This window comes from Fusarium poae, chromosome 2 (assembly GCF_019609905.1).
Source record: "Fusarium poae strain DAOMC 252244 chromosome 2, whole genome shotgun sequence".
NCBI classification, from domain to species: Eukaryota; Fungi; Ascomycota; class Sordariomycetes; order Hypocreales; family Nectriaceae; genus Fusarium; species Fusarium poae.
The window spans coordinates 8,970,530-8,996,067 of NC_058400.1; the positions used below are offsets into that span (position 1 = coordinate 8,970,530).

General features: G+C 46.2%; 7 protein-coding genes across 7 annotated transcripts; 4 read left to right on the forward strand and 3 right to left on the reverse strand.

The window, feature by feature from the left end:
* Positions 1–1,325: 1,325 nt before the first annotated feature.
* Positions 1,326–2,120, forward strand: FPOAC1_007057 (uncharacterized protein; the record flags this gene model as incomplete). The annotated part of the gene is made up of 1 exon (XM_044851526.1): positions 1,326–2,120. One exon carries the CDS (start codon positions 1,326–1,328, stop codon positions 2,118–2,120), a length of 795 nt encoding a protein of 264 aa, XP_044710238.1.
* A 355-nt stretch (positions 2,121–2,475) lies between these two features.
* FPOAC1_007058 (uncharacterized protein) lies at positions 2,476–6,371 on the reverse strand (the record flags this gene model as incomplete). The annotated part of the gene is made up of 9 exons (XM_044851527.1): positions 2,476–2,532; positions 2,595–2,635; positions 2,883–3,312; positions 3,388–3,871; positions 3,984–4,123; positions 4,189–4,218; positions 4,268–4,299; positions 4,346–4,768; positions 4,940–6,371. The coding sequence occupies 9 exons, from the start codon at positions 6,369–6,371 to the stop codon at positions 2,476–2,478; spliced, it is 3,069 nt and encodes a 1,022-aa protein (XP_044710239.1).
* Positions 6,372–9,147: 2,776 nt separating this feature from the next.
* FPOAC1_007059 (uncharacterized protein) lies at positions 9,148–10,668 on the reverse strand (the record flags this gene model as incomplete). The annotated part of the gene is made up of 1 exon (XM_044851528.1): positions 9,148–10,668. The coding sequence occupies one exon, from the start codon at positions 10,666–10,668 to the stop codon at positions 9,148–9,150; it is 1,521 nt and encodes a 506-aa protein (XP_044710240.1).
* Positions 10,669–12,361: 1,693 nt separating this feature from the next.
* FPOAC1_007060 (uncharacterized protein) lies at positions 12,362–15,752 on the forward strand (the record flags this gene model as incomplete). The annotated part of the gene is made up of 6 exons (XM_044851529.1): positions 12,362–12,637; positions 12,940–14,187; positions 14,251–14,728; positions 14,790–14,920; positions 14,978–15,032; positions 15,097–15,752. The coding sequence occupies 6 exons, from the start codon at positions 12,362–12,364 to the stop codon at positions 15,750–15,752; spliced, it is 2,844 nt and encodes a 947-aa protein (XP_044710241.1).
* A 1,131-nt stretch (positions 15,753–16,883) lies between these two features.
* Positions 16,884–18,416, forward strand: FPOAC1_007061 (uncharacterized protein; the record flags this gene model as incomplete). The annotated part of the gene is made up of 5 exons (XM_044851530.1): positions 16,884–17,028; positions 17,082–17,192; positions 17,237–17,338; positions 17,392–18,194; positions 18,243–18,416. 5 exons carry the CDS (start codon positions 16,884–16,886, stop codon positions 18,414–18,416), a joined length of 1,335 nt encoding a protein of 444 aa, XP_044710242.1.
* Positions 18,417–18,671: 255 nt separating this feature from the next.
* On the reverse strand, positions 18,672–20,580 carry FPOAC1_007062 (uncharacterized protein; the record flags this gene model as incomplete). Its single annotated transcript, XM_044851531.1, has 3 exons — positions 18,672–19,647; positions 19,705–19,970; positions 20,026–20,580. 3 exons carry the CDS (start codon positions 20,578–20,580, stop codon positions 18,672–18,674), a joined length of 1,797 nt encoding a protein of 598 aa, XP_044710243.1.
* A 1,151-nt stretch (positions 20,581–21,731) lies between these two features.
* FPOAC1_007063 (uncharacterized protein) lies at positions 21,732–22,792 on the forward strand (the record flags this gene model as incomplete). The annotated part of the gene is made up of 2 exons (XM_044851532.1): positions 21,732–22,555; positions 22,705–22,792. The coding sequence occupies 2 exons, from the start codon at positions 21,732–21,734 to the stop codon at positions 22,790–22,792; spliced, it is 912 nt and encodes a 303-aa protein (XP_044710244.1).
* Between the last annotated feature and the right edge of the window lie 2,746 nt (positions 22,793–25,538).

Consider the following 25,538-nt stretch of genomic DNA (forward strand, 5'->3'; position numbering starts at 1 on the left):
CTGGGCTGGGCCATCACAATCACAAAGACAAAATAAAGCCAAGATCTCCTTTGCTAAAGCGAGATTGGAGATTGAGGCTGGGGGTAAAGACTGACACAGGCCACGCAAGCCCTTGCAGATAAGAAACTACTTATCTTCTCATATAGTCATAGTGTCAGATACATGTATAACCCTAATGTTACCCCCTATCACGCTAAACTTTAATGCGCCAAAACTCCCTTCTTCTCCACACCATCACTGCTAATATCACACAAGATTGGTCCCAGCCCCTGGTATGCTTAAATATTACCTTATTCTAGAGTCGGACCAGTGAAACCAACCATTTTCATGTCTCTGAGTTTATTTGACTGTACTGTTCAAAGACAGAACGCGTCAACGGTAACAAGAGTGACAAAGACATGCCTATCAAGAAACAACGAGTCGTAGAATTCTTTGACTACTGTACCAAAACTTGATTGACTACACCAACAGTGGGCAGACTCTTGTGCTAGGACCTACTGCTATTGCTATGCCCCATTTGATCCAGGGGCTTCTTGGCAGTCCGTCATTATCTTGGCGGTGCCGTAATTGACTGACCTTGGCCTGACCCGAACGTCCCGACAATAGTGAACACGTGCTCTCTGTTTGGTTCCGTCGTATGTACGGATATTATGTCTACACGGAATATAAATAACCCCGTGTATTGATGCTATGCATTGTGTAACTCGGATACGCGCCAAGCTCAAACATACGCGTGTCTCGTCTTGGGGGTTTACGTGTTTTGAGTTGGTGAGAAATGACCCAAGACTGTAGATGACATGTTTCACCATCAATTGACTTTTAGTAATAATGTAATAGTAATGCCGTGGGCAACGGTTCTTGAATCGTGAATTAATGTGGCTGATGAATTGACTGCAACCCCGTTGATGACTCCATCGAGATGCTTTTTACCCGCCACGGTTTCGTGTCGCGTCACCAGCCACACCGTCAAATGCGATGAGGCTATATCCACCTTTTCTAACGTCAAAAATATCTCATCGTGAATTTCATGCTGTAACTTACACTGACTTCGTGAACTGACTCTTAGTTGCAGCGTGAGATATCAAGTCAACGTTAGATTTCGAGAACCTTTATAATCACCAAATATATACTACACGTCTATTGCTCACGGTCTTGTAAGCAAGGTTAACTATAGGGTAATAGCTCCAGTGTGTTGGTTGCGACCGTGTCCAGCTGTATTATGTAAACACCGAGACGATATAAAAGGTCCCCATCAAAACACAACCAACAGTCGGTCCTGTCTTCTCTTACACCGCTTCTCTTGTTGAAAATTTCACTAGGTCAATATGGGGTTCCCAATTGCACTAATGATTGATTATGTATGGAAGTCCCCGAAACCACCTCCTGGAACCAAGAGGCGCGCTCTTGATAGAACGCATCCCGACAACTTCAAATACTTTAGAAACTGGGGGTTCACCATCTATCGCACATACTACGGTCCCGAATCAGATGAATCCTGGAATACGCTTCTCCAAGTTTTGACTCAGCAGACCCGTCTTGCACTTGGCTATCACGACACAGACAGACTTCGGGCCAAGGATTGGCGATGGGCGAATTTTTATAAGGGAGACAAGGCCACATATCCGGATCTAATAAACATCATGAAGCGGCTTTTTCGTCTCTTTCCTCGAGAGGATCCTGATCGGCTTGCCGGTCTCGATGTCGCCGGTATACGAAAGCTTTGCCTTGAAGAAGGAGAGCAAGCCGAAAGCGAAAAGAACATGGTTGGTACCCGCTTAAAGTTTGTACTTGTTGCAGATGAGGCTGTCCTCAAGGACATTGCGAATGATATATTCGTTGTCAAGACAGTTGGATATGACTGGGACCCAATTCAGGATTCTAGGAGCTGGGGTTGGATGAGGCTCGCAACAGGCGATTTGCTAGAGTTTTGGGAAATGATTCTGATGGCTGATGAATATAGCATTAGCAAGTACTATGATATTTTTTTTAAAGGCTCAGAGGAGGATCTTGAGAAGCATGTTTGGTGGGGGTCTGCATCTTTGTCGAGGTTTGGAGACTGCTCTCGGGTCCAGACTGCGTGCAAAGACGATAAGTTTGGTCGATTCAGATTCGATCCTTAGCATAAATGGGTACAAAGACATCATCCTCTTCTTTATCATGGTTTTTATGTAGTATATCTCAGTCTGTATTGTTCATCAGTATTAAAGGCCCACCCAACATTGGCGCCACATGGAATTGGGGGTCCCAGAGGCGTGCATGCATTTGTCCGACCGATACACCGAGGCTGTCTCGATAAGAAAAAAACGAATTTTCTTTTAGGGCTGTTGAAGTCCATCCTACTACCAATACTTTAGAGTACTTATCTTCGTGCCTTGTTCACTCAATTCATGATGCCTCTTCCTTGTAATTATAACCCACGCCAACTCTGTCACAAACTGTATCCTATATTTGCTTATCCTATCTAGCGCAAGTATCTTATCCATCATGATAGACAGCTGGAACTGAAAATGTGGACAGTAAGGCAAACGCCGCCTGAAGACTAATGTCACTACGAGATATGATATGTAGACCTTCGGAGTTGATACTTCACTTACGATCTTTCTCAGTATAATAACAAGGGTTTCTATTTCGCCCTCTGGACCACGATGATGATATGATACACAAGTGTGGACCGCAAATACAAGTATAAGAGCAATTTGGCCTCCCAAGCTTTCTGAACATGATGGTATCTTCTTACAGATTCTTAAGCAGCCTATCTGCACTCGGAGTCCCGTTCTGCTCATGAAGATTCCCAAACCGATTCAAAATAATGAATTTGTCGTTGTTTGGCGATGTCATGGATTTGAGCACAGTATTGACGCGATCATATCGACTGCCTTTACCGTGCCCTGGCTCATACTCTATGTCCTTATCCCGAAGGCGGTCGCAAGTCAGAGTAAGAGAGCATAATCCAGCTGCAAGTGCTGTTGATACAGAACTTCCATCAACAGTGTCGTTCGACTTCAGGAAAGGAATCGTGCCTGCAGCCATTTTCTGACCCCGAATCAGATAGTGGAATTTGTTTGGTTCGATCTCTCGAATAGGTGTGCCGAACTCATCACATGCAGCGAGAACAAGGAGTGACTTATCATCTGATTTGAGGCCTGCTGGGTAGGCATTCTGGGCTTTGGCCCCTTCATCATGCGTGCTGCAAGTCATAACGATGCCTTTTTGAGTAGCCTCGTGCAGCAATTTAGAGATTTCTCCCATTTCCCCAATGGTGAAACTCATGGAGATAATATCGACCTTTTTGCTAATAGCCCACGCAATGGCCTGACAGCGTAGGAAAGACGCAATATTAGCATTCTCCAGGAGTCAAGATTGAACCTGAATGAAAGTATCACTGACCTTCTCAACTCTTTTTGCAGTGATACCGAAAGCATCCTCGGCGACCCTCGCAACATAAATGTCGCAAAGAGGATCAATTGCACAGATGATGTTGGCCATTTGTGTTCCATGGGGATGGCATGCAAGATGCCAAGGGCTATGACTCGATCTCCCTTCAACAAATGAGCGCCCACCCTTGATACGGCTGGAAAGGCTACTAGTGATATCGATGTTACCATCCTCGTGAGCGGAATTACTATGATGTGTGCTGCCTTTCTTGTCGTCTTTTGTGTTGCCTTTCTTATCATCATCTTTTCCCCAAGCGAACTGCTCTGAGGCCCCGGAACTACCACTAGACGCAGCCGTTATACTCGATTTAGGAGCGATGCTAAGCACGCCATTATCAAGTATAGCGACTTTGGTCCGTCTGAGGCCCTCGTAACCTTCGTATTTAGACTTGAGATTCACAAGCCATCCGCCAAGTTGTGGATCTATTCTTTCTGCACTTGATCCCGATTTCGTGTTAGCTCGTTGTCTGAGAATGTTCCACTGACTCAAAGCCGCCAAATACCCGGCTTTTCCTCACTCGTTTCAATACATCATTATATGAGACTCACATTTTGCTCAAGTCTGCTAGTTCCTGCTTATGATACCAGCACGTTCGCTCAATACTGATCACGGGGAGCTCATTGTTCATGTTAGCCTTTCGTACTAACTCACGAAACACCGCATTCCGGTGGACAGTGGTACAAGTCTCCTATACATCCAATGTGGATTAGCATTCCTTCGTGAGCTGTAAACAATACGAAAGGATAAAAGAACCTTGACTACGAAGATCTTGACGATTTTGAGCTGTAAGAAACAAGTCAGTGGCAAAAGCAATAATACACAACGGGGTTACTCGCGTTTTTGAACAATTTGAAGCCCATGGGGCTAAACCAATGACTGATTACCGCCCGATTCCCACTTGAGTACAGACACAAGTCTGTAATATTTTCCTGAGAAGTCTTGTCAAATATATCCAAGCACAAGTCAAGGACTTTCCAATCCAGAACTTTAACGCTGAAAAGCTCGACACCTTTAGCCATAAGCCTCTGATCATGGCAGTTCACGAGCCTATCTGACGCTTTCAGTCTAATAATTGTTTGAACCTTCTTCTTGTCCCTAAGCCATTTGAGTATTTTGAAAATCTCGGTATGCTGAAACTGAAGTGGACAGTCATCTTTAAAGGTCTCCCTCGCCTCCGGGAGCATGTCCAGCGGCGGAAACTCAACATATCGCAGAGTCTGCTCGTAAGTAACAAGATCATTGTCAGCTTGTGAGATCATGGAATCAACAAAGTCCGAAACGCGGAAGCCCTTTGAATCAAACCGTGACAGATCCAGGCAAAGTTGTCCAACTGCTGAAACGTTAGCACCTGGTCATTTTGCCCAACGCAGCTACTCTGAGTGGGCCAAACACAGCTTAGAGATGGGTTGATATCTCCATCCACTCTTGGTTTAAGGGTCGAGTACCTGTTTCTGTAGATCGGAGGTGTCAGAATGAGTAAAGTCTAATATGGGATGAGTCTCACCTTCACAATGGTTGAATGCATCAGACAGCTTCTCCATCTCTTCAATTTTGTGTATCATTTTGGTAACAATCTCATTGCGGATATTGCCACGCACGGTGCCGATAAGAGGCTTTGGAATTTTATTCCCGTCCTTGTCATGGTTGTTATACCAGAGCGGGTACTGTTGACCAATATGTTTATCGTCCCCCCACAGCTCACGGACAGAGTCTGGATACTCTTTCAAAAAGTGCTGAACGAAATTGAGCTTCTGATGTTTGACTGCTAGATGAATCAGATGCTTTTGCAGTTTAGGTGATACCATGGATCCAGGGCAAGCTTGCCAGACCTTCATAGACCCGGTTGCGATAATACTCTCTGCTATGTCATCAACGTGGAGAGGATCTTGAATGCGACTGATGAGGAGCTCGGCAATCCTGTGCCGGGCATTGCTAGAAGTGTCCACGTTATTCTCGGCATTGACCTCGTCAAGGTCGGCATTGTTGAGATTTCTTAACGCAGTTTTTACTGCGTCTTCCGTAATAACATTTTTGAACAATTTTGGATCATCCTTGCCGAGAAAAGCTTCGACAATCTGAAGCTTGCCTTCTTCGACAGCTTCCCCGAAGGTTTCGTCACCGCAGGCAATGTCTGAAACTTGAAGCAACTTGATAATTGTGTCCGATGATCCATGGTCAGCATTAGCGGCCAGGCTCAACGCAGTCGCTCCAGAGTCCTTGGTAGTTGGCCGCATCATATTGACAAGCCGGCAATCATTTTGTGACAGTTGCTCGTGGTGTTTAAGATTCATGGCACGAAGAAACCCCGGGCTCTTCCCTCCGAACCCATCTTCGTTGTAGAACTTCTTTCCTTCCATGATCATGGCTTCAATGGCTTCGGCATTGCCACTCTCAGCGGCCTTGTGTAGTGGGGTCTGCTTGACCTTGTAGCCCTGGTGAAAATTCTTCGAGCCGCAGTCTTTCTGGTAGAGCTCTTTGGCACGATGAACGGCCGATGGATTTTCAAAGGACAGATAGGGGCGCTCAGAGATGATGGCTTTGCTGAGTTGTAATCGAGGCAGTTTACTTTCGTTTCTTGCGTTTCCCAGCTCGTCTATGTTGACGGCATAATATAACAGATGCCATCTCAGGCAATCATCCACGTCGTCGTCTTTCAGAAAGTTTTTGACGCCTTCAATAGCCCTTTCTTCCTTTTTCAGTTCTTCAAAAATGATGTTTGATATCTCCTCAATCAATCTTTTGAATGGGTCGTTTTTGCTGCGATCATTCAGCCGCTCTAGAAGCTTATTTCGAACCCTTGAGCTTGAGGCCTTTTCGTTGGCATCTTTTGGATTTAACGCCTTGTGGAAACCCGCTGTATAAATATCCTTAGCGCTCAACGTCGCATTTCCGGTGTGAGTTCTCGTTAAAGAACCTGGTCGTGGGGAAGAACTCATGGTCTCCGTCGTTAACTGTTGGCGTTTTGTTTGTGAGTTTGATGGTCAAAATGCAAACCAATAGGAAAATAAAGCCACAGACATCTGCTTACCATGGACGTCAAGTCAAACCTGATATTAGAAAGTGGGGTTGCTTCTACTGGAGAACAGAGTCACAAACAAATCAGGCCGTCAGTTTAGAACATTGAGTCATGTCACGAGGGCTATCAGGGAAAAGAGTGAACAAGATATCCTGATGAGGGAAAGGAAAGCATTGGACAACCATGGAAAAACACACCCCTGTCTTCAGCTTATGCGGGAGGGGGAGGATAATCACACATTACCATGACTGCATGACAGCCTTATATCATGTAAACTGTTCTGAGTAAATAACTCAGGTTTAAGCCGGCCGCTGACGCGACAGAAGCCTGGTACTGACTGACCCACATCGATTGGGTATTGTCTTTGTTGGCGGCGGAAATCACTGAAGATTATTCTGTTACGATTGGTACGGTTATAGTGTAATTGTCAGGGGCCTAAACTGCTACTATTAGAAGAAGTAATATAATTGCTATTAAATTATAGAGAAGTCTTAATAATATAATTAATTAGAAAGTATTAATAATAATAATAATAATTTATTCTTAATTCTTTTTTCTTTTTAATTTTAAAAGCCTTTTTTATACTTTTTTCTTTATAATTATTATTAAAGTAGAATTAACGTACATGATAAGCGGGTGCAACAGACAAGCGAGTGCAACAAAAAATCCCGCAATTTACATCTTCTCAACTTAATCAATTAATTTTCAACCACCAAATATGCCAGACCCAAATATTGAGGCTAGGATTCTTCTTGCACTTCGTGCCCTTCAAAATGACCCAAAATTAAGTCTCCGACGCGCCGCAGGCATCTACCAGGTCCGTTATTGGACTTTATATCGCCGACAGAAGGGTATCCTTTCTACGCGTGATTCTATCCCAAAATCACGCAAACTATCTGATCTAGAAGAACAGATCATAGTTCAGTTCATTCTCGATCTGGATTCGCGAGGGTTTCCCCCGCGACTGCGTTGTGTTGAGGAGATGGCTAACCGATTGCTCGCCGACCGCGAGACGCCGCCTGTCGGCAAGCGCTGGGCCTCTAACTTCGTCAAGCGACACAAAGACCTCAAGACGCATTTCCCCCGTAAATATGACTACCAGAGAGCCAAATGTGAAGATCCGACCATTATTCGCAACTGGTTTAGGCTCATAGCAAATGTAATTGCGAAGTATGGCATCCGACCTGATGAAATCTACAACTTTGACGAGACTGGCTTTATGATGGGCGTTATTGCGAGCGGAATGGTCGTCACAGGTGCTGAAAGGCGTGGAAGACCAAAATCAGTGCAGCCTGGAAACCGGGAATGGATTACAGTCATTCAGGCGATCAATGCCGAGGGCCAAGCGATCCCGCCGTTCATCATAGGTGCGGGCCAATATCACCTCGCCCACTGGTACCGAGAAAGCAACCTCCCGGGCGATTGGGCTATTGCGACGAGTCCTAATGGCTGGACAGATAACGAGATAGGCCTCGAGTGGCTAAAGCACTTCGACCGGTGTACTACCAAGCAATCAAAGAATCGCTATCGTCTCCTGATCCTCGACGGACACCAAAGTCACCACTCGGTCGACTTTGAGAGATATTGCAAGGTAAATAAAATCATCACGCTTTGTATACCGCCTCATTCGTCTCATCTGCTGCAGCCTCTTGATGTCGGGTGCTTTGGCCTGCTTAAGAAGGCTTACGGGCGAGAAATCGAGCATTTGATCAGATGCTCCGTAACCCACATTTCCAAAACCGAGTTCTTGCCGGCTTTTTACACCGCCTACCAGGCCACAATGACAGAGAAAAATATTAAAGCAGCCTTTAGAGGAGCCGGACTTGCTCCTCTCGACCCAGAAAGTGTAATCTCGAAGCTCGATGTGCAGCTGCGGACTCCAACGCCTGTGGAGGAGGTAGTTAGCCCCTCGACCCCTTGGGTCTCAAAGACCCCAAAGACTATCCTTGAAGCCGACTCTCAGCTTGAATATCTTGAAAAGAGAATCAAAAGGCATAAAAGTAGCTCTCCAGAGTCAATTCTAGAAGCATTGAGGTCTTCTTCCAAGGGAACAAAGATAGTTATGCATAAGGTTGCCTTATTAGAGGCCAGGGTCCAAGATCTTGAACAGGCAAATAAGATACTAAGCCGGCGGCGGAGGGCAAAAAGAACCCGGCTACAGAAAGGAGGGGTGATGACAGTAGAGGAAGGAAGGCAAGTAATTGATCAAACGGATGTTGATGCGCAGGCGGTGGCTGGACCATCGAGAAGTGGTGGTCAAGGAGGGCCTCCGCGAATGAAGGAAAGGCGCTGTGGAGCGTGCGGCAAGACAGGACATAATGCAAGGACCTGTCAGATACTTGTCGCTATGTCTATGGAAGAATATAGCGATTAATTTTACTTAATTAATAGTCTGTTGTGTTTTTATTGCTATTTCTATCTGAGATGTTGTGATGTTGTGTTGCACTCGCTTGTCTGTTGCACCCGCTTATCATGTACGTTATATACTTCAGGACTTATGCCTCGAAAATCACCCAATAAAAGCTTTGCGTCGCAGATTTGTAAAGTATCATCAAGGCTGGCAATGACCATCTGTCGTTACTAAGTACCATAGGCCTGGCGGCTACATCGCTCATTTAACAAGTACTCCAGAAATCTGTCTTTAAAATCATGTACATGATTCCGGAAAGGGATCACATGAATTCAAACTAATGAGTTTACGCGATAGCGCTCTCCAAATCCCTCAACGCCTTCAAGGCCGTGTCAACAAAATGGACTGCAACCTGTCTTCTATCCTTGTCCTGGGATGGAGCATACTGTTGAGTTCGGCTCGTGTCATCCTCATCCCCATCCTCATCATCAAGACACGTAAGAAAATCCTTGACGAGACGTGCCATTTTATAACCCGCAATTGCAGGTAGTAGGTCGTCACACATATAACAGAGCGTTTCTTTGATCTGGTATGGGTACTTGGTATAGGGTTCTCCATCGTCTCGTTCGAGATCGAGCTTTTCAAAAGCTTTGATGAAATCCTGGGACATAGCGGGAGGCTCGGTTGTTATTAACAGACTATTCCAGGTAAGGATCTCAATCATGCATACGCCAAGGCTGTATACATCATGTGCCATGCTGTATTCTTTCTCGGCCTGGAGAAATTGTCTCTCGGGGTGCTGGTAGATCTTTCGTTGCACTGTGGTTTCTCCTTTCAGGACAGTGACTCCTCTCTCAACTTGCCGGGCGTACTGCCATCCAATAAGAAACAACGCCACATTGTCTTCGCTCTCTGCTTGTATGCCGGTCGAATCGGAAAACACAGCGATATTCTCAGGTCGCACATTCTTATGCACAAGACCGAGTGTTTGTGTTTGCAAGATGGCAGTAGCAAGCTGGTTACAGAGGTTGACACGGAAGTTGAGGGAAGGCATGGGATTGAACTCAAGATAGCCTTCAAGACTGGGAGAGAATGATCCTTTAAACTTGAAAATGAGCTGGAAATGTCCCTGCTTCTCCTCAAATTCATCTCGAAACCCTACCAGACGTAGTATACCATTGTCCTGCTGGGCTTGGTGTAACTTCTGCGCTAATATTCGAACATTCTGCTTTGTTGCCTCCTTCTGCTGTGGATTACCGTGGTCGTATGGCTTTGGCTCGAATATAAACCAACAGGGTGTATTAGGTACACCAGGTATGGGGTCAGTCAATCGACCTCTGCCGAAGAAGGCGTTCTTGAATGAGCCATACACCCTGTTGTCGACTTCCAAAGGCTGGAAGTCATTAGGCGACAGAAACAATTCGGATTCATCCTTTTCTAGCTCGCGAAGCGCAAGAACAACAGACTGAAATTCTTGAATCGCGACGGAAATTGCTTTAGTGCCGCCGAGGTCAAGTAGTGCATCTCGAGCCCTGTGACGAGCACGCGATGCCATAATTGACGAGTTTTGTACCATGTTTTCGATCAATCCATCAACCTTGATGAACAAGGTCTTGATACGTTCCCAGTTTTGTTTCAGACGTTCTTTGTGTTCTTCGTCGATGTTTGGACTTTTCAACACTCCCTGCGCAAGCTTGATATCAATACCAAGCTGTGTTCGCCGATCTTGGAAGTCAAACATCTGGAACTCTTTCAGTACTAGAGTCAATTTCTCTTCGTCTTTGATTCGACGGTAGATACGGATTCCACATTTGCAAAGCTCGTGAGCAGCAGACGCTGATGCGAGGGCAATACCGGCGATTTCCATTGTATTGTTGTTTGTGATGGCAAAGATTGTGAAAATACGAGGGCGGTTGTGGTTAATTATCTATCGTTAGAGCTCCTCAATGTACCTGCTCATAATTTCTCAGTTCCACGGCCTAACAGGAGTATCTTTCTGGCCTATAAGCTTTGGACATGTGGTCAATTTCATAAAACTGAGACAGCATTTTGACTATCTACTGGGCGCCACCAAAATGCGACCTGCAGCCATGAACCAGGCTACCAATCAACATGTATCTATGCCGAAGTTTTTAGGAAGTAGGCTGATAATTCAGCTGCTCATTGGGTTAGTTACGGTTCGATTTTTATGTATGGCTTTATACTTTGAAGCTGAAGATTTAGAATGCTTGGCGTTATAAGACAAGCATATCATTGGTGCCCTCTTTGCTCAATCTTTTCTTACATCGTGGCCGCTTACGAAAAAGGGCTCTATTTTCCTTTGTGCTAGATAGGCTCTTGTTAAAATCACCACTTCAAACTTGCCAACTCTCTTCATTTCTTTCCCTCTTATGGTAAATCCCAGTATTCTCCAATGCCTCGAAGGGGTAATATATCCTCAATCTAGCTGCTATACTCTAGCGTTCCAATATTGGTTTTACCATTCTCGTCAAACGTCATCGTTTGTGAAGCCCATAGATTGAACCCCGAGTGCCCGGCGAGCATGGAGGTAGCTGGGGTAGTAATCGGGTTTGCCGTATCAACTTCCACCCTACTCCAAAGACTAGAAGCAATTACCCAAGTTTTCGAGCAGGTCAAAGACAGTTCAGCGCAATATAGCGACCTCGATGCCGAGATTAAAACAACAAAAGAGACACTCCTGGCAGTTCGTGACCTTGCCGAACAACAAGGTACCGAGGAAGCCAGAGTGCAGACCTTAGCCATATTGGCGGCAGAGAGTAGGAGTTTGGGGCCCCTTCTTGACGAGTTGGAGATCAGGGGCAGCAAAATGGATTCCAGCTCTCTTTGGCAACGCGTCAGCCGTAAGAAGGTCACAGAAATATTAGCACGAGTCAAATGCCATCGCAAGACTCTTGACCTGCTTCTGTCCACGTCAGGATCCCTGTCTCCACACGATAGATCAGACAGAACCAACCAGGGTCAACCCTCAGGACCTTCCGCACAAGCCATTATACAATGGTTAGGGAATCCAGACTACTCAAAAAGGCTCAATGCCTTGCTGGAACAAAATGTTACCGGAACCGGAACGTGGCTGCTTGAAGATGCTTTATTCCAGCAGTGGCTGGAGGAGCCTGGCAAGCCGTTGTGTTGTACTGGTCAACGTGAGCTTCCCGTTTGCATATTTATGCTCTGTACGTCTCATGGTCGCTAATTGTGAATTTCTACCGCAGCGGGTGTTGGGAAGTCCGTTCTCTGGTGAGATAGCCCTTGTTCTGTACTGCAAACTGAGGCTGCAATAAAATGCTAACAACATCGACATCAGCGCTACGGTAATCAATCACTTGCGTGAAAGTCTTCCTGTGGAGAAAACACCCGTCATATTCGTATTCTTCAGATATGATGACAACACACAGAAACCGACAGATATAATCAAATCACTCATTGTACAGCTCTTAACACATTACCATGATATGCCAAATGCCCTGGCGAGGATATACAACAAACACAGATCTTTGTCAACCTCTCCAAGCTATGGGGAACTCTGGGCCTGTTTATCCACCATGATAGCCCACTTCGACCAGGTCTTCATATTCTTTGATGCCCTTGATGAGTACGATGACGGCCCGGGCGGTTTCTCTAATGATTTCAAGAATCTCCTGGATTTATCCAATACCAATCTTTTTGTGACGTCAAGGCCATCGTCGACAAGCAGGGATATCTTAAGACAATTTGAAGTGCTAGAAGTACGCACTGAAGACTCCAAGATCGAATACTACGTGCGGCAAAGACTATCTGATTCGTGGATTGCAGACGAATCAGAAATCCATTACAAGACTGTGAGGACAATAGTTGAGAAGTCAAATGGCGTGTGAGTTATCTGTTCGATTTCACAACATAATCCAAAGGAAACTCATCACAATATAGGTTCCTGTTTGCGAGTCTCTCCGTTGGGGTTGCCTTGTCTAAAACTTCCCTTAGAGAGTTGGAGGACTATTTACAGTCACTTTCGTCATCTTTACACGAAATGTATAGAGCATGGATGAAGAACAACTTTCTTGACAAAGGCGACCAATCCATCCTGGCATTAGAAATCTTTATGTGGCTTGCATTTTCATTTGAACCGCTCACAAAATCTCAGCTCCAGGCAGCGGTCGGTATACGGATCGACGGTGACGACTTGAATTCATACGACTCAACGGTCATCAGGGCAGTTGAACAAATAGTTTATTCCAACAAGTTGATGATAAACACCGACCCATCACTGCAAACACTGGCTTTTTCGCATTACTCATTTAAAGAGGACTTCCAACAATTACTTCCAACACTAATTTCTCTTTTACCTGGGCCCGACAATCCAGACACGTTCATTGCAAAGAAGTGTCTTACGTTTCTTCGTTGGAATACGTTCTCTCGCCACCTCCCTACTGAACCAGGTGAACTCGAGGACAGGCTCGCTCGACACCCGATACTGAGTTATGCCGCAAGATACTGGGGAGAGCATGCATTTCGAGGTACTTCACAGCAATTGATGGAAGACATCAAAGCCTTGTTCGGTTCCAGCCATAATACAATGTCTACGGGGTTAGCCATGTCAATTTATGAACATCACCCAAGTCACTACGAACGAGCGTATCAGGGCATGTGTGGCTTGCACATATCAGCATACTTTGGCCTTACCGAGGTTGTAGCACAGATTCTCACTGAAAGTAGTATTCATCCCGATGTCACCACCACTGGAGGGTGGACCGCCTTACACTGGGCTGCGAGGAGAGGGTTGACGCCGATGGTTTCCACCTTGCTGTCTTACTGCGCTTCGCCAAGTGAGATAACAAAACTTGATGGATGGACAGCGTTACATCTGGCAGCGAAAGAAGGTCATGTTGATGTTGTGCTGGAATTGATGAAAGCGGGGGTCGACGTTGATGCGAAAGATGTTAACCTGAGGACGCCGTTGTACCTCGCAACGTGGGGAGGACACACTGATGTGGTTCATCATCTGTTGCAAGCATCCGCCGATTCCAGTATTGCAAATTTGTATGGCGCTACGGCACTACATTGTGCAGTAAAACGAGGGCGTGAACTCATTGTGGAACAGCTCCTATTATCCAAGGATATCAACATCAACGCAGTTGACAAGTCTGGAGTCACTGCATTAGATGAAGCTATCAGAAAGCAAAACAAAGCGATCATCTGCATGCTTACTGAGGTCAGGGCAGAGACCAGGTGGAATACTAATATGTTACCAGCTGACAGTATTGTCAATGATCTCAATTGGGAGGCTTACACAGTCAATGGCGAGAGAACTGCAAAGGTACAGAAGGGCATGCAATGCACATGTCATGTTCTGGAAAAAGCTTCTGGGTCTTACTCTTCTACATCGCCACCGGTAAGTTCTGCTATGCTTTTGAACAAGATAATGAAGCATAGAACGCGATGCTAACGGTAACAGATGATATTTCGCAAGACTTTCTCGCTATCAGCCGACGCTGAAGGATTGGTGAAGAAATATTTTGAGTCAGAACGTATGATTCTACATCGACTTCGGCACCCCAATGTTGTGGCATACCTGGACTTTGACGAGGACCCAGACCAGAATTCTGTTCTACTTTACATGGAATACTGTGACTTGGGAGATTTAGAGACTTGCCATGGGCGCCGTCTGTCTACGGCGAGCGATAGCGGCCAGGAAGGGGATGACGACAGCGATGATGGAGATGACTATGGCTTTTACACAGAAGACGCATCTTCAAGTGAGAAAACGACAGCGTTGGACTCGCAGAGCACTTGGAGTCTGATTGCCCAATTATCCATGGCTCTTGCCTATCTTCACTATGGCTTGACTGTGAATTTCCGAGACGGTAGCTGGGAAGCCTCTTTTGAAAGCTCATGGCATAATGTCCTCCACCGAGATATTAAGCCCGCTAATGGTAAGGAATCTCTATGCCACTCATGTCTTAACCAAGGAACTGACTCAAACTCTCTATTTAGTTGTGGTGCAAGGTTCTGAGTCCGATTCACGCATTTTCAAGCTTTGTGACCTTGGCATCGCTGCTGAGGCTGGGAAGGGTTCTGGGCACAATACAACGCAGTATATTGGTAGCCAAGCATTTCGGCCTCCGGTATGTACTCATAACATGGATCGTAATTATTTGACTTGTGTTCTGAAAGGCTATCAGGAGGTCAGTAGCGGTCGCCGTTGGTCGACTAAAGGCGACATGTGGTCGTTTGGAGGTAAGGCGGAGCATTCAGCTTGAAAATTTCCGCGTGTCATTGATTACTAACTGGATCATTGCAGCAACGGTCCGTGAGTTGAAAAAGTTGAAAGATACCACTCTGAGGGCTTCAATAAAGAAAATGATCGACAAATGCACCGCAAGAAAACCGAACAATAGGCCTAGTAGCCTGGAAATGCTCGAAGAGGCTCGTGCCCTGTTAGAGGCTAACCAACTTATGGATTACTTACCTCTTTCATCAAGGCTTCAAATACAGACAATTCACAACCTTCTAGGTGGCCGTGATGGAGGTTATCTTATGCAAGCGTTCAACTTGGTGGCCGAGCTCTTGGATGACATTGTGCCTTTCCATAACAAGTTGGCCAAGGATCGTCGCAAAGAAACTATCGAACGACTCTACGTCCTTTGGAATGATGGTGTTGAACGTTGTTTCCAAGACCATCTGAACGAGTTTTCACTCCACATTCTAGTATTGCTGCCCTTGACGCCCAATGTACGGGCAAAACATATCCCCAACGTCATCAAGTCGGCGTCCTTGAACAATCGTTGGCAACGATCGCGGTGGACACCATTGCACCTTGCAGTTCAGGAGGGAAACGAAGAGATGATTAAAGATTTGCTGCGTAATGGAGCCGACAGGAGGAAGGAAGACATACACGGCTGTACGCCAGGATTTTATTCAAAGGGCCTCCCATCTATCGCAGCATTACTTCAATGAAAGACAGTAAAGGCTATGCATGATCTTTTCTTTCCATTGCTAACCCATCTTGATTCCTGCCGATGAAGTATAAACTTGTGGGAACGAACTGAAATGCCGCTGCAGATTGCTGTTTCTCTATTAAAACTCTTATTCTATAAAATCAGAATACCTAGAACGACGGAAAGATATCTGTGGTGGCAAGCATAAGTGATGAAATTAGTAGACCACTTTATGCCCCTTAGACTATAGCTCTTGGACTAATTATTTTTGTTACCTAAGACTTAGGAGGTCATTTTCTCTGCTACCCACTAGCTCGTTTCCAAAACAGCACGCCGATTAGCATGACGAGCATGACTACCATTGAAGCAAGATGAAAGGTATCGGACAACGCAAAGTCTGTGACAAAGGGGATATAGGGTATGAGAAAAGGTGTGTCAAACTATTATGTAAACATGCGTCCCAGCTCAACAGATTACGACGTCATATTGCATTTATATTACGACTCTCCGACTTCGTATCAAATTGAAACTTGATATGGGTATCCCTCGAAGTCTAATGCGAAATCGATAGATGCAGCTTCGATCAATGATACTGACTGATTCCACAATGATCTCAACGAGCTCTACCAAGTCATCTCACCCCTTCCATACGCCCTTTTATGGATGATCTTCCCTCGTCGTTTAACATGATTGCAACTCAGTCTCTCAAAACATTGACCCTTTCGTCCTCACTCCTGCATTATTTAACAACCATCTTCTTCCCACCAAATGTATTTAATACAAAACAACAGTACACAGGTAACTCTATAGCATGTTTAGGCGAAATCATGGGGCCTTTGGCTATGTCCTCTAAAGTATGGTGAGTGACGGTTATTGATAAGACCGCCCAGCCATCCAAAAATGCCGGCTCAGCATACATATTGGAGTACCCGACCTCTCCGCCCATTGAACCTCCTCCTGCAGATTCCCCCATTTTCTCTCATTCTTTGCGCTTTTACCCCACCACTTGATGCTCTCCCAGCCTTTTCATTTAATCTCTTCTTTCCTTTTCAACACGTGTGGGTGAGTTGGGATGGAGATTTAGCTACTGCATTTTCCTGTAATTTGCACTTCTGCCTCTTGTCATCTCAAACCAAATAAACCACAAACAATGACTATGCCCCTGTACAAGCTCACAGCGACCCATGCGTTAGAGCTGATTAACAATAATACTATCTCAGTGGAAGCGTACGCCAAATCGCTCTTAGACCGCATAGAAGAGCGAGACCCTACAGTTAAAGCATGGGCTTACCTAGGTGCGAAACTCGATGGACTGTTGATATCTGCAATTAAGTGGCTGACTGGATAGACCCCGCCTCTATCCTGAGCCAGGCACAATCTCTTGACAAGATTCCAGTCAAGGAGAGGGGACGTCTGCATGGTGTTCCTATTGGAATCAAGGACATTATGAACACTAAAGGTATCTTGGAGTTTCGTGTCAAAGTGAAAGCTTACAGATTATAGACATGCCGACACAATATGGGTCTCGGATCTACCAAGGACATCGATCAGGTTCCGACTCGTCCGCAGTCGCAATTTTACGAGCCGCAGGTGCACTTATCTTTGGTTCGTGAATTTATCCCATAAGATTAGGATGATAACCTGACTGTGAATTCTAGGCAAAACAACCACCACCGAATTCGCCGCGACCAACTCAGGACCCGAAACGACTAATCCTCACGACCCAAATCGTACTCCAGGTGGCTCATCGTGCGGCTCTGCTGCAGCTGTAGCTGATCTGCAGATACCACTTAGTCTGGGAGCACAAACTGGTGGTAGCGTTATTCGCCCAGCATCATTCACTGGCATCTTCGCTATGAAACCGACTTTCAATGCCATTTCAGTTGAAGGCCAGAAAGCTTTCGCCCCGACCTTTGACACTTTCGGCTTCTTTGGGCGTAGTGTCGACGATCTCGAACTACTGGCAGATGTGTTATCCCTCAAAGATGATAAGGCCCCAGTCAACACTCCATTGAATGAGATCTCCGTCGCCATAATCAAGACTCCCATGTGGTCCGCAGCGGGACCTGGTACTGTATCAGCCATGAATAAAACCATTGCTATACTTCGTAGTAACGGTATCAATGTTGAAGAATTCGCCTTCCCTACCGATGTTAATGACGCAGATGAACTGAAACGAGTTCAAAAGTTCATCATACTAGGCGAGGGACAGGCTTCCTTCCTTAGGGAGTACCGGCTTGACAAGGCGAAGCTCTCGAATGAGATCCGCGATATTATCGAGAATACATCAAACATTACAAATGCAGAAAAAACGGAGGCAACATACAAACTCTGCAAAATGAGAGAAAGCATCGATAGACTGGTCAAGCGCTACACTGTCGTGATCACGCCCAGTGCAATAGATGAAGCCCCTCTCGGCCTCGACGATATGGGCAGTGCGACTTTCAATACTCTCTGGACAGTATGTATCATCATCTGATTCATTACAATTTTTAACTCAATAAAACAGGGATTTCATGTGCCGGTCATCAATATCCCTGCATTTGTAGGGGAAAACGGCATGCCCGTCGGTATCTCACTTGTGGGACCTAGATACCGTGATCAACAACTGCTACTGACTAGCCGGGTCATCAGTAAGATACTGATGGCTAAGGGTGACTGGAAATTTTCTTCTCTGATGTAGACCGCTATTCAAAGGCAGATGGTTGTATGGTATTTCATGTCCTGTCTTGGCCATGCACTTTGGGATGTCACTGAATAAAGGCTGGGTCACTTGATGTGACACACTACCTGTTGGGTGAGTGCCAGCGTTGAGTAGTGACTGAAATAAACCTTGGATAGGATACTAAATATAGTTTCCCTCTATTAGAGATAGAATATGTTCTCTGGTAAGCTCGGAATCAATAGTGTCTCCTTCCGAACGCATTGCTTCTTCCATTCAATCTAGACACAGTCGATCCTCCAGCTTCTCCTTTTCATCCCCTTCGAGGTGCCGTTGAACATATGTCGATAATTCACCGTAGATATAGTAATGGAGCGAGACGCTTCTGGATTTCTTAACGAAATGTTGGATGGCGGTAGGAAGAAATATCGGCTGTCTTTTACGACAATAATCGATGATGTCTTCAACTACATCAAATGTGAGTCTCCAAGGAACCAGAAGTGCTATATGCGGTAAGGTGAAAAGCTTCATAGTCAGGGGAGTTTTTCTCGTGACATTTTCTGGACAGGACCAGTTATCCAGGAGCTTTGCACAAGAAGATAGAATCTTCGCCTGGAGTAGAAACACATCCCACAACATCCAAAGAAAGCATCTGGCTTCTAACCGCTCAGGCAGAAAGTCAAACACTCCAGCCTCGGTATTATAAACAAAATCGTCAAGAAGTCGTGCGTTATCCTGTGGTGTGGCGTGGGGAGGCACGCTATGTTTCAAGGCTTGAAGCGACGATGTAATAAATCTTAACAAAGCTTGTTCAGTTCGAGCGTTCCAAAAACGCGTTCCTACCGCTGCTGCAGCCCAGGCAAATGGAAGATCTTCAGATTTAAGAAAACTCTCCATTCGTTCGAAACCATACTTGGTTGTTATTAACAGTTCCGAGGCGGTCTTTCTTGATTTGTTATCAGAGAATTTAGGCCATCGTGAAGAGCAAAGTGTGACTCTGCGAAAGTGCCTGATCTTCGGTCTTTCTGCTCTTGATCGCTCTGGCGGAATCGGGCCAATTTGTGCCATTCTATCACGCAGCAATGTCCGGATGTCGACTGAGTGCTCTCGATCTTGGTTGTTGAACTGGAGAAAGCCATAGGCAAATGCAGCCTTCCCACTTGCTTTTATGTCGTTGATGGCAATTTGGGTGAGTGGATCAGGTTCGCCATCATACGAGTCGAGAAATCGAAGCCACAAACCACATCTTGAACTAGATAGTACTATTAGTAACTTCAGTCCTCAACTTGGCCATATAGTCTTAACGTACCATTGCAAGGCCGGACCATGAAAGTTTGCAACCCTTTTATAACAACACTTTGGACACTTTTCATCGTGGCTTTCCAATTTTGGAAAGATGGCACTCATTATCATGATCTGTCCAGGCTTGATAACATCTCCGATCGGTTTCTTTCCTGGACTATTGCATAGGACGTCAGCAAGTCCATTACTGTGCAAGAGATATCGGTGGCTCTGGATGATCTCGTGTCCCTTGTGAACTCGAGGAAATATTCGTATAAGAAATTCATGTAGTGCCTGGAAACTCGAGTCATTATTTATGTATTACTAAAAACGAGTCTGTACTCCATACTTCCCATGAGGCAACAGCAAATAAGTCGAGCTTATGGTGGTAGCCGAACGGGTCCTCAAGAAGGAAACGGTTCCTGATGAAAAGATCTTCAATCAAAGGCTTCCTGATAGAATCAACAGTGTCAGATGCTTCATAGTCGCTAGTGCTCGTTCGGAATACAACCCACATCTTGCGGTCTATTATGTTAAATTGAAAGAAGATATCTTGATGAAGCCGTTCAAGATTCTTAGCATGCGAGCGCCACCTAAGTTTTTGGAAGAAGCCCTTAATTTTTCCTTTACGACGGCGACCAAGGGAAGGGCCAAGGTTTTCCATTATTCTGTGAAATTCTCCCAGTAGCCGTTCGATTTGTCTGGATTCTCGAGGAAAGGGGTATCTTTCTCCTAGCTCCTGGAAGTTTCTATCGATGAGCAGGTCGCTCACCATCTCAAGATCGCGATACCGTCCCTGAAAGCGCCGGAACTCATCTACTGCCTCCCCGCGGAGGAGGGAAACAGTAGTCCAGAGGGTTTTGATAATCAATGCAGCATCTCCGAGCCCGAATCCTAGTGACATTTTGCAAATGTGGGAAAGTATGCAGTACCGAAAGCTGTTTTAAGTTTTTCAAGTGCAGAAACAAAACCCTTGATGCCTTTGGTCGGAGCGAGGTGGCTTTTTATGTGAAGAATGCTATAAACACATGTCAGACTCACAATGGTAACACATTTTGCCCGTCAATTATGTGTTTTCTTCTGATAGTGGGTTGACCTTCATTGTTATTTGAGCTAATGTGATAACAAGTCAATATATGGCTGACTGAAGCAGCCACTTTTAACGTGTATTGATGTTAGTTGCTGGCAGAAAATATGTGTATGCCAAATGTGCATTTCTAGTGTTACGTGCCGGATATTGATAAAGTATTGCTGTCCTTTGCCGGGGTAAACCGCTATATACGTAGAGCATTGAACTGTGGTTAGCCTAATACTTATTTAATTTAATTTTTAAAATAGCTTAAGCTTTTATCTTTTTAATTTCTTTAAGGTTATTAATAAAGGTTAATCTATCTAGATAGATTAAATTTTTAATAAAATATTAAATTAAGATTTTTCTTAAGACTTTAAGTTTTTTAATATAAATATAATTTATATAATATAAACTTTATAATATTAATTATAATTTATAAAAAAAGCTTTTATTAAGCTATATAAATAATAATAATTTTTTTTTATAATTTTAATTAATTATTTATTTAAAATAATTATTTATTATTTAATTAATTTATAATATTAATTAATTAATTAATTTTAATTTATTATTAAATATAATTAATAATCTTTATAAGTTTTATATAATATAATATTAATTAAAAGAAAAACTATTAATAAAAATATTTATTTTATAACTTTTTAATTTAAAAATATTAAATTAATAATTAAAAAATATAAAAATATTAATATGTCACAGCTCGAAGTCAGACCAACCTACCCTAGAGCCACAAGTGGATCAGATCACGTGGCGATAGCGTTATCGCCGTAACCTTAGTTAGACCGCCAGTCAGATCCTGAACGTAGCTCCTTGAGCTACGTCTTGTTAATAGAGCCTGACCTGCCTGCAGTGCCTATCCGTAGCAATAGAACCTATTACGCCCGAAGCGTTCCCTGTCCACCCGTACCGCCGGACTCAGCCCGTGACACTACGTAGCTCCTACCGTTTGGACGCCGAACGCAATGACCGCTAGACCGCTTCCTCCGTTCCTGCCAGATGGCGCAGACTCCTTCCGAGCCCACGCCCCCGAGCATCTCGACGACTGGTTCGAGTACTTCAAAAGTGTCTACACCTACGCCGAGGAAGCCCAGAACCGTATCTCTCACCTCGAGGACCAGCTCCAAGCCGACCAAGAGAAAATCCAGGATCGAGAGCATACCCTCCAGCGGATCGCTAAAGAGCGCGACGCTGTACAAATCCAACTCGAATATGTTGAGCAACAGACCAAGAGAACCTTGAAAGAGAAAGATGACGCCCTCTTTGAAGCCCGCCTGGCCGAACGGCGTGCCCTCGACGCCACCCGACCTACCGTACCTACTATCCGTGAACCCCCCGAGACTAGCGCTCCCGCTGAGCTTCGTGTAGCGACTCCTATGGGAACGACTCCTCCGCCTTCTTCCCGATCTACCGAATCAACCAGTCTTACCGAACGATTACCCGACCCTGACAAGTTTGAGGGCGAACGGAGCGACCTACGCCGTTTCGTCTCCCAGATACACTCAAAACTAAAAGCTAACCACGACCGATTCCCGACACGCCTCGCCCGAATGTCCTATGTAACTGGCCGTCTTAAGGGACGCGCCTATGCACAAGTCCTACCGCACATTAAAGCTGGTGAATGCCAACTCCCCGACTACCAGGATATTATCGATCTACTAGAACGCGCTTTTGGAGACCCGAACCGGATCAATAATGCCCGCGCCGAATTATTCCGCCTTCGCCAGACTCACAAGGATTTCAGCACCTTCTTCGCCGAGTTCCAACGCCTCGCGCTGGAAGGAGAAATGTCAGAAGAGGCCCTCCCTACCCTGTTGGAACAAGCTGTCTCCCGAGAACTACGCGGAATGCTTATACACAACCCACCGCCTAGCTATAAATATCACGACCTAGCCACCTTCCTACAAGAATTGGAAAACCGACGACGCCGCTTCGCAGCGGAGCCACAGCCTGCGTCACGAAAGACGAATATGCCGCTGAAGGAGTACCCCCAGACACTCCGAAAGAAGTCCCCATCGCCTCGTAGAGGGAGAAGCCCCCCCGAAAACCGCCAACCAGCCGGAGAACCTATGGACCTCAGCAATCAGCGCCGCTATAACCGCCCTAACCAACGACGGGAGAACAACCAGTGCTTCCGTTGCGGTTCAGCCAACCACTACCTCCGCGACTGTCCCGAACCTGACACACGTCCAACCAGGCTCCGTCAAGCCACCTTCGCTTATAGCCCCAACCGCACCAGCCAGCCCCCGTCTCCACACTCGCCTACATCCAGCCGCGCCAGTTCCCGCCGATCTAGACACTCCCGAGGACGCCAGGAAAACGGGGTGAGCCTGTCTTAAGTCGGCGCCAGGCTCCCCTCCCCGCACCTACTGTACCGAAGATTAAACTGTCCGCCGCCTCCGTTCATGGAATCCCGATTGAGAACGAGAACAACCAACGTTCGAACCTGATGATACTGCCTGCCAGCCTCAATGTGGCCGGAAGAGAACCAATTCCGTCTTACGCTATGACCGATAGCGGAGCGGAAGGAAAAGGGTTTATCGACGAGAGCTGGGCTAAGTCCCAGAACCTGAAGTTTAGACCCCTGAAGAGAACCTTCGAGATTGAAGTGTTCGACGGGCGACCTGCCGAGAGCGGGAAGGTCGCCTACTACGTCCGCGCCGGACTCCGCATTGCCGATCACGAGCAGAAGAGCATGATCTTCTACGTGACCCAGCTAGCCAGCTACCCTATTGTCCTGGGAATGCCTTGGCTAAAGCAACACGACCCGCAGGTGGGCTTCGCGGCCCACACGTTCACATTTAACAGCCCGTACTGCCAGAAATTCTGCAACACCCCAACCAAGCCTACAAGGATTAAGGCTTTACAGACCGTCCCGAAGAAGTTCATGCGCCAGATGAAAGGGAGTATCCCACCAGCCTTGGAGGGAAAGGATATCCTCCCGGTTTCCCTGCGAACCGCCCGAATATACAGCCAGAAGGACCGTTACCGCCTCTTCACCGTCACCCTGAAGCAACTGGACTACCTGCTTAAGCCTGAGCCAGAGGCATTCGTGCTGCCGGAAGAACTTCGAGAGTTCCAGGACGTTTTCTCGCCTAAGGAGGCAGAGAAGCTACCACCGCACCGATCTGGAGACCACCACATCGAGCTAACCCCAGGAGGAAAACTGCCGTTTGGACCCTTGTATGGAATGTCCCGGAACGAACTGACAGCCCTACGAGAGTGGCTAGACGAGAATCTGCGTAAAGGATTCATCCGCCCAAGCTCGTCGCCTGTAGCCTCCCCGGTACTATTCGTCAAGAAACCCGGCGGTGGTCTACGCTTCTGCGTGGACTACCGAGCCCTGAATAATATTACGGTTAAGGACCGCTACCCGCTCCCCCTGATCAAAGAATCCCTGAATAACCTGTCTGGTATGAAATACTTCTCCCGTATTGACATCGTATCGGCCTTCAATAATCTGCGTATCAAGGAAGGCCAGGAGTACCTGACAGCATTCCGCACCCGATTCGGATTATATGAGTCACTGGTTATGCCCTTCGGCCTAACAGGAGCCCCCGCGACCTTCCAGCGGTACATTAATGATGCGCTGAGGGAATACCTGGATATATTCTGCACTGCGTACCTGGACGATATCCTGATCTATAGCCGGACCCGAGAAGAACATGTCGAGCAATTAAAGATGGTGCTTGAAAAACTGAGAGCTGCCGGGTTATTCGCAAACCCAGCCAAATGCGAATTCATGGTTACGGAAACCAAGTTCCTAGGCCTTATCGTGGGACGAGACGGCATCCGAATGGACCCTGCAAAGATCGAAACTGTTAAGAACTGGCAAACCCCGACCTGCCTGACAGATGTACAAGCTTTCACAGGATTTGCGAACTTCTACAGGAGGTTCATCCGTGACTTCTCTAAGCTTACAGCCCCGTTGAACCACCTGACAAAGAAAGACGTACCGTTCGTCTGGGACGAAACCTGCGAAAAGGCTTTCCGAGACTTGAAGGGAGCCTTCACATCAGCACCGATCTTACGCCCCTTCGATTGGACGAAGGACGTAATCCTGGAGACAGACGCCTCTGACTATGTATCCGCCGGTGTGCTGTCGCAATACGACGATGACGGAAGGCTGCACCCGGTAGCCTTCTTCTCCAAGAAGCATACGTCCACGGAATGCAACTACGAGATCTACGATAAGGAACTCATGGCCATTATTCGCTGCTTCGAAGAATGGAGACCCGAACTGGAGGGGGCACCCTCACCGATAAAAGTGATCACGGATCACAAGAACCTGGAGTACTTTACGACGACGAAGTTACTTAACCGACGACAAGCCCGCTGGTCTGAGTTCCTGTCCCGATTTAATTTCCAGATCACATATCGACCTGGGAAACAGGGAGTTAAACCCGATGCCCTGACCAGGAGGTCAGAAGACCTCCCTAAAGAGGGGGATGAGCGCTTAGCGCACCAAAGCCAGGTGGTCCTAAAGAAAGAGAACTGGCAACTTCCGCCGCTACGAGTCCAGAGAGCCCGCATCCGCCACCCACTACAACAGAACCAACCCGCACCAACACCCGAGGAGCCGTCACTCTCAATAGAGCTACCAGAAGAGATCGACCGCTTGCTGAACGAAGGATACCAGACCGATGAAGACCTGCAGTCGATACTACAAGCCCTCAGGACCGACGCACCGCGACACCCGAAGATTACGCTTGCAGAGTGCAAGATCGTCCAGGAACGACTGTTGTACCGGGACCGCATCTATATCCCGAGCC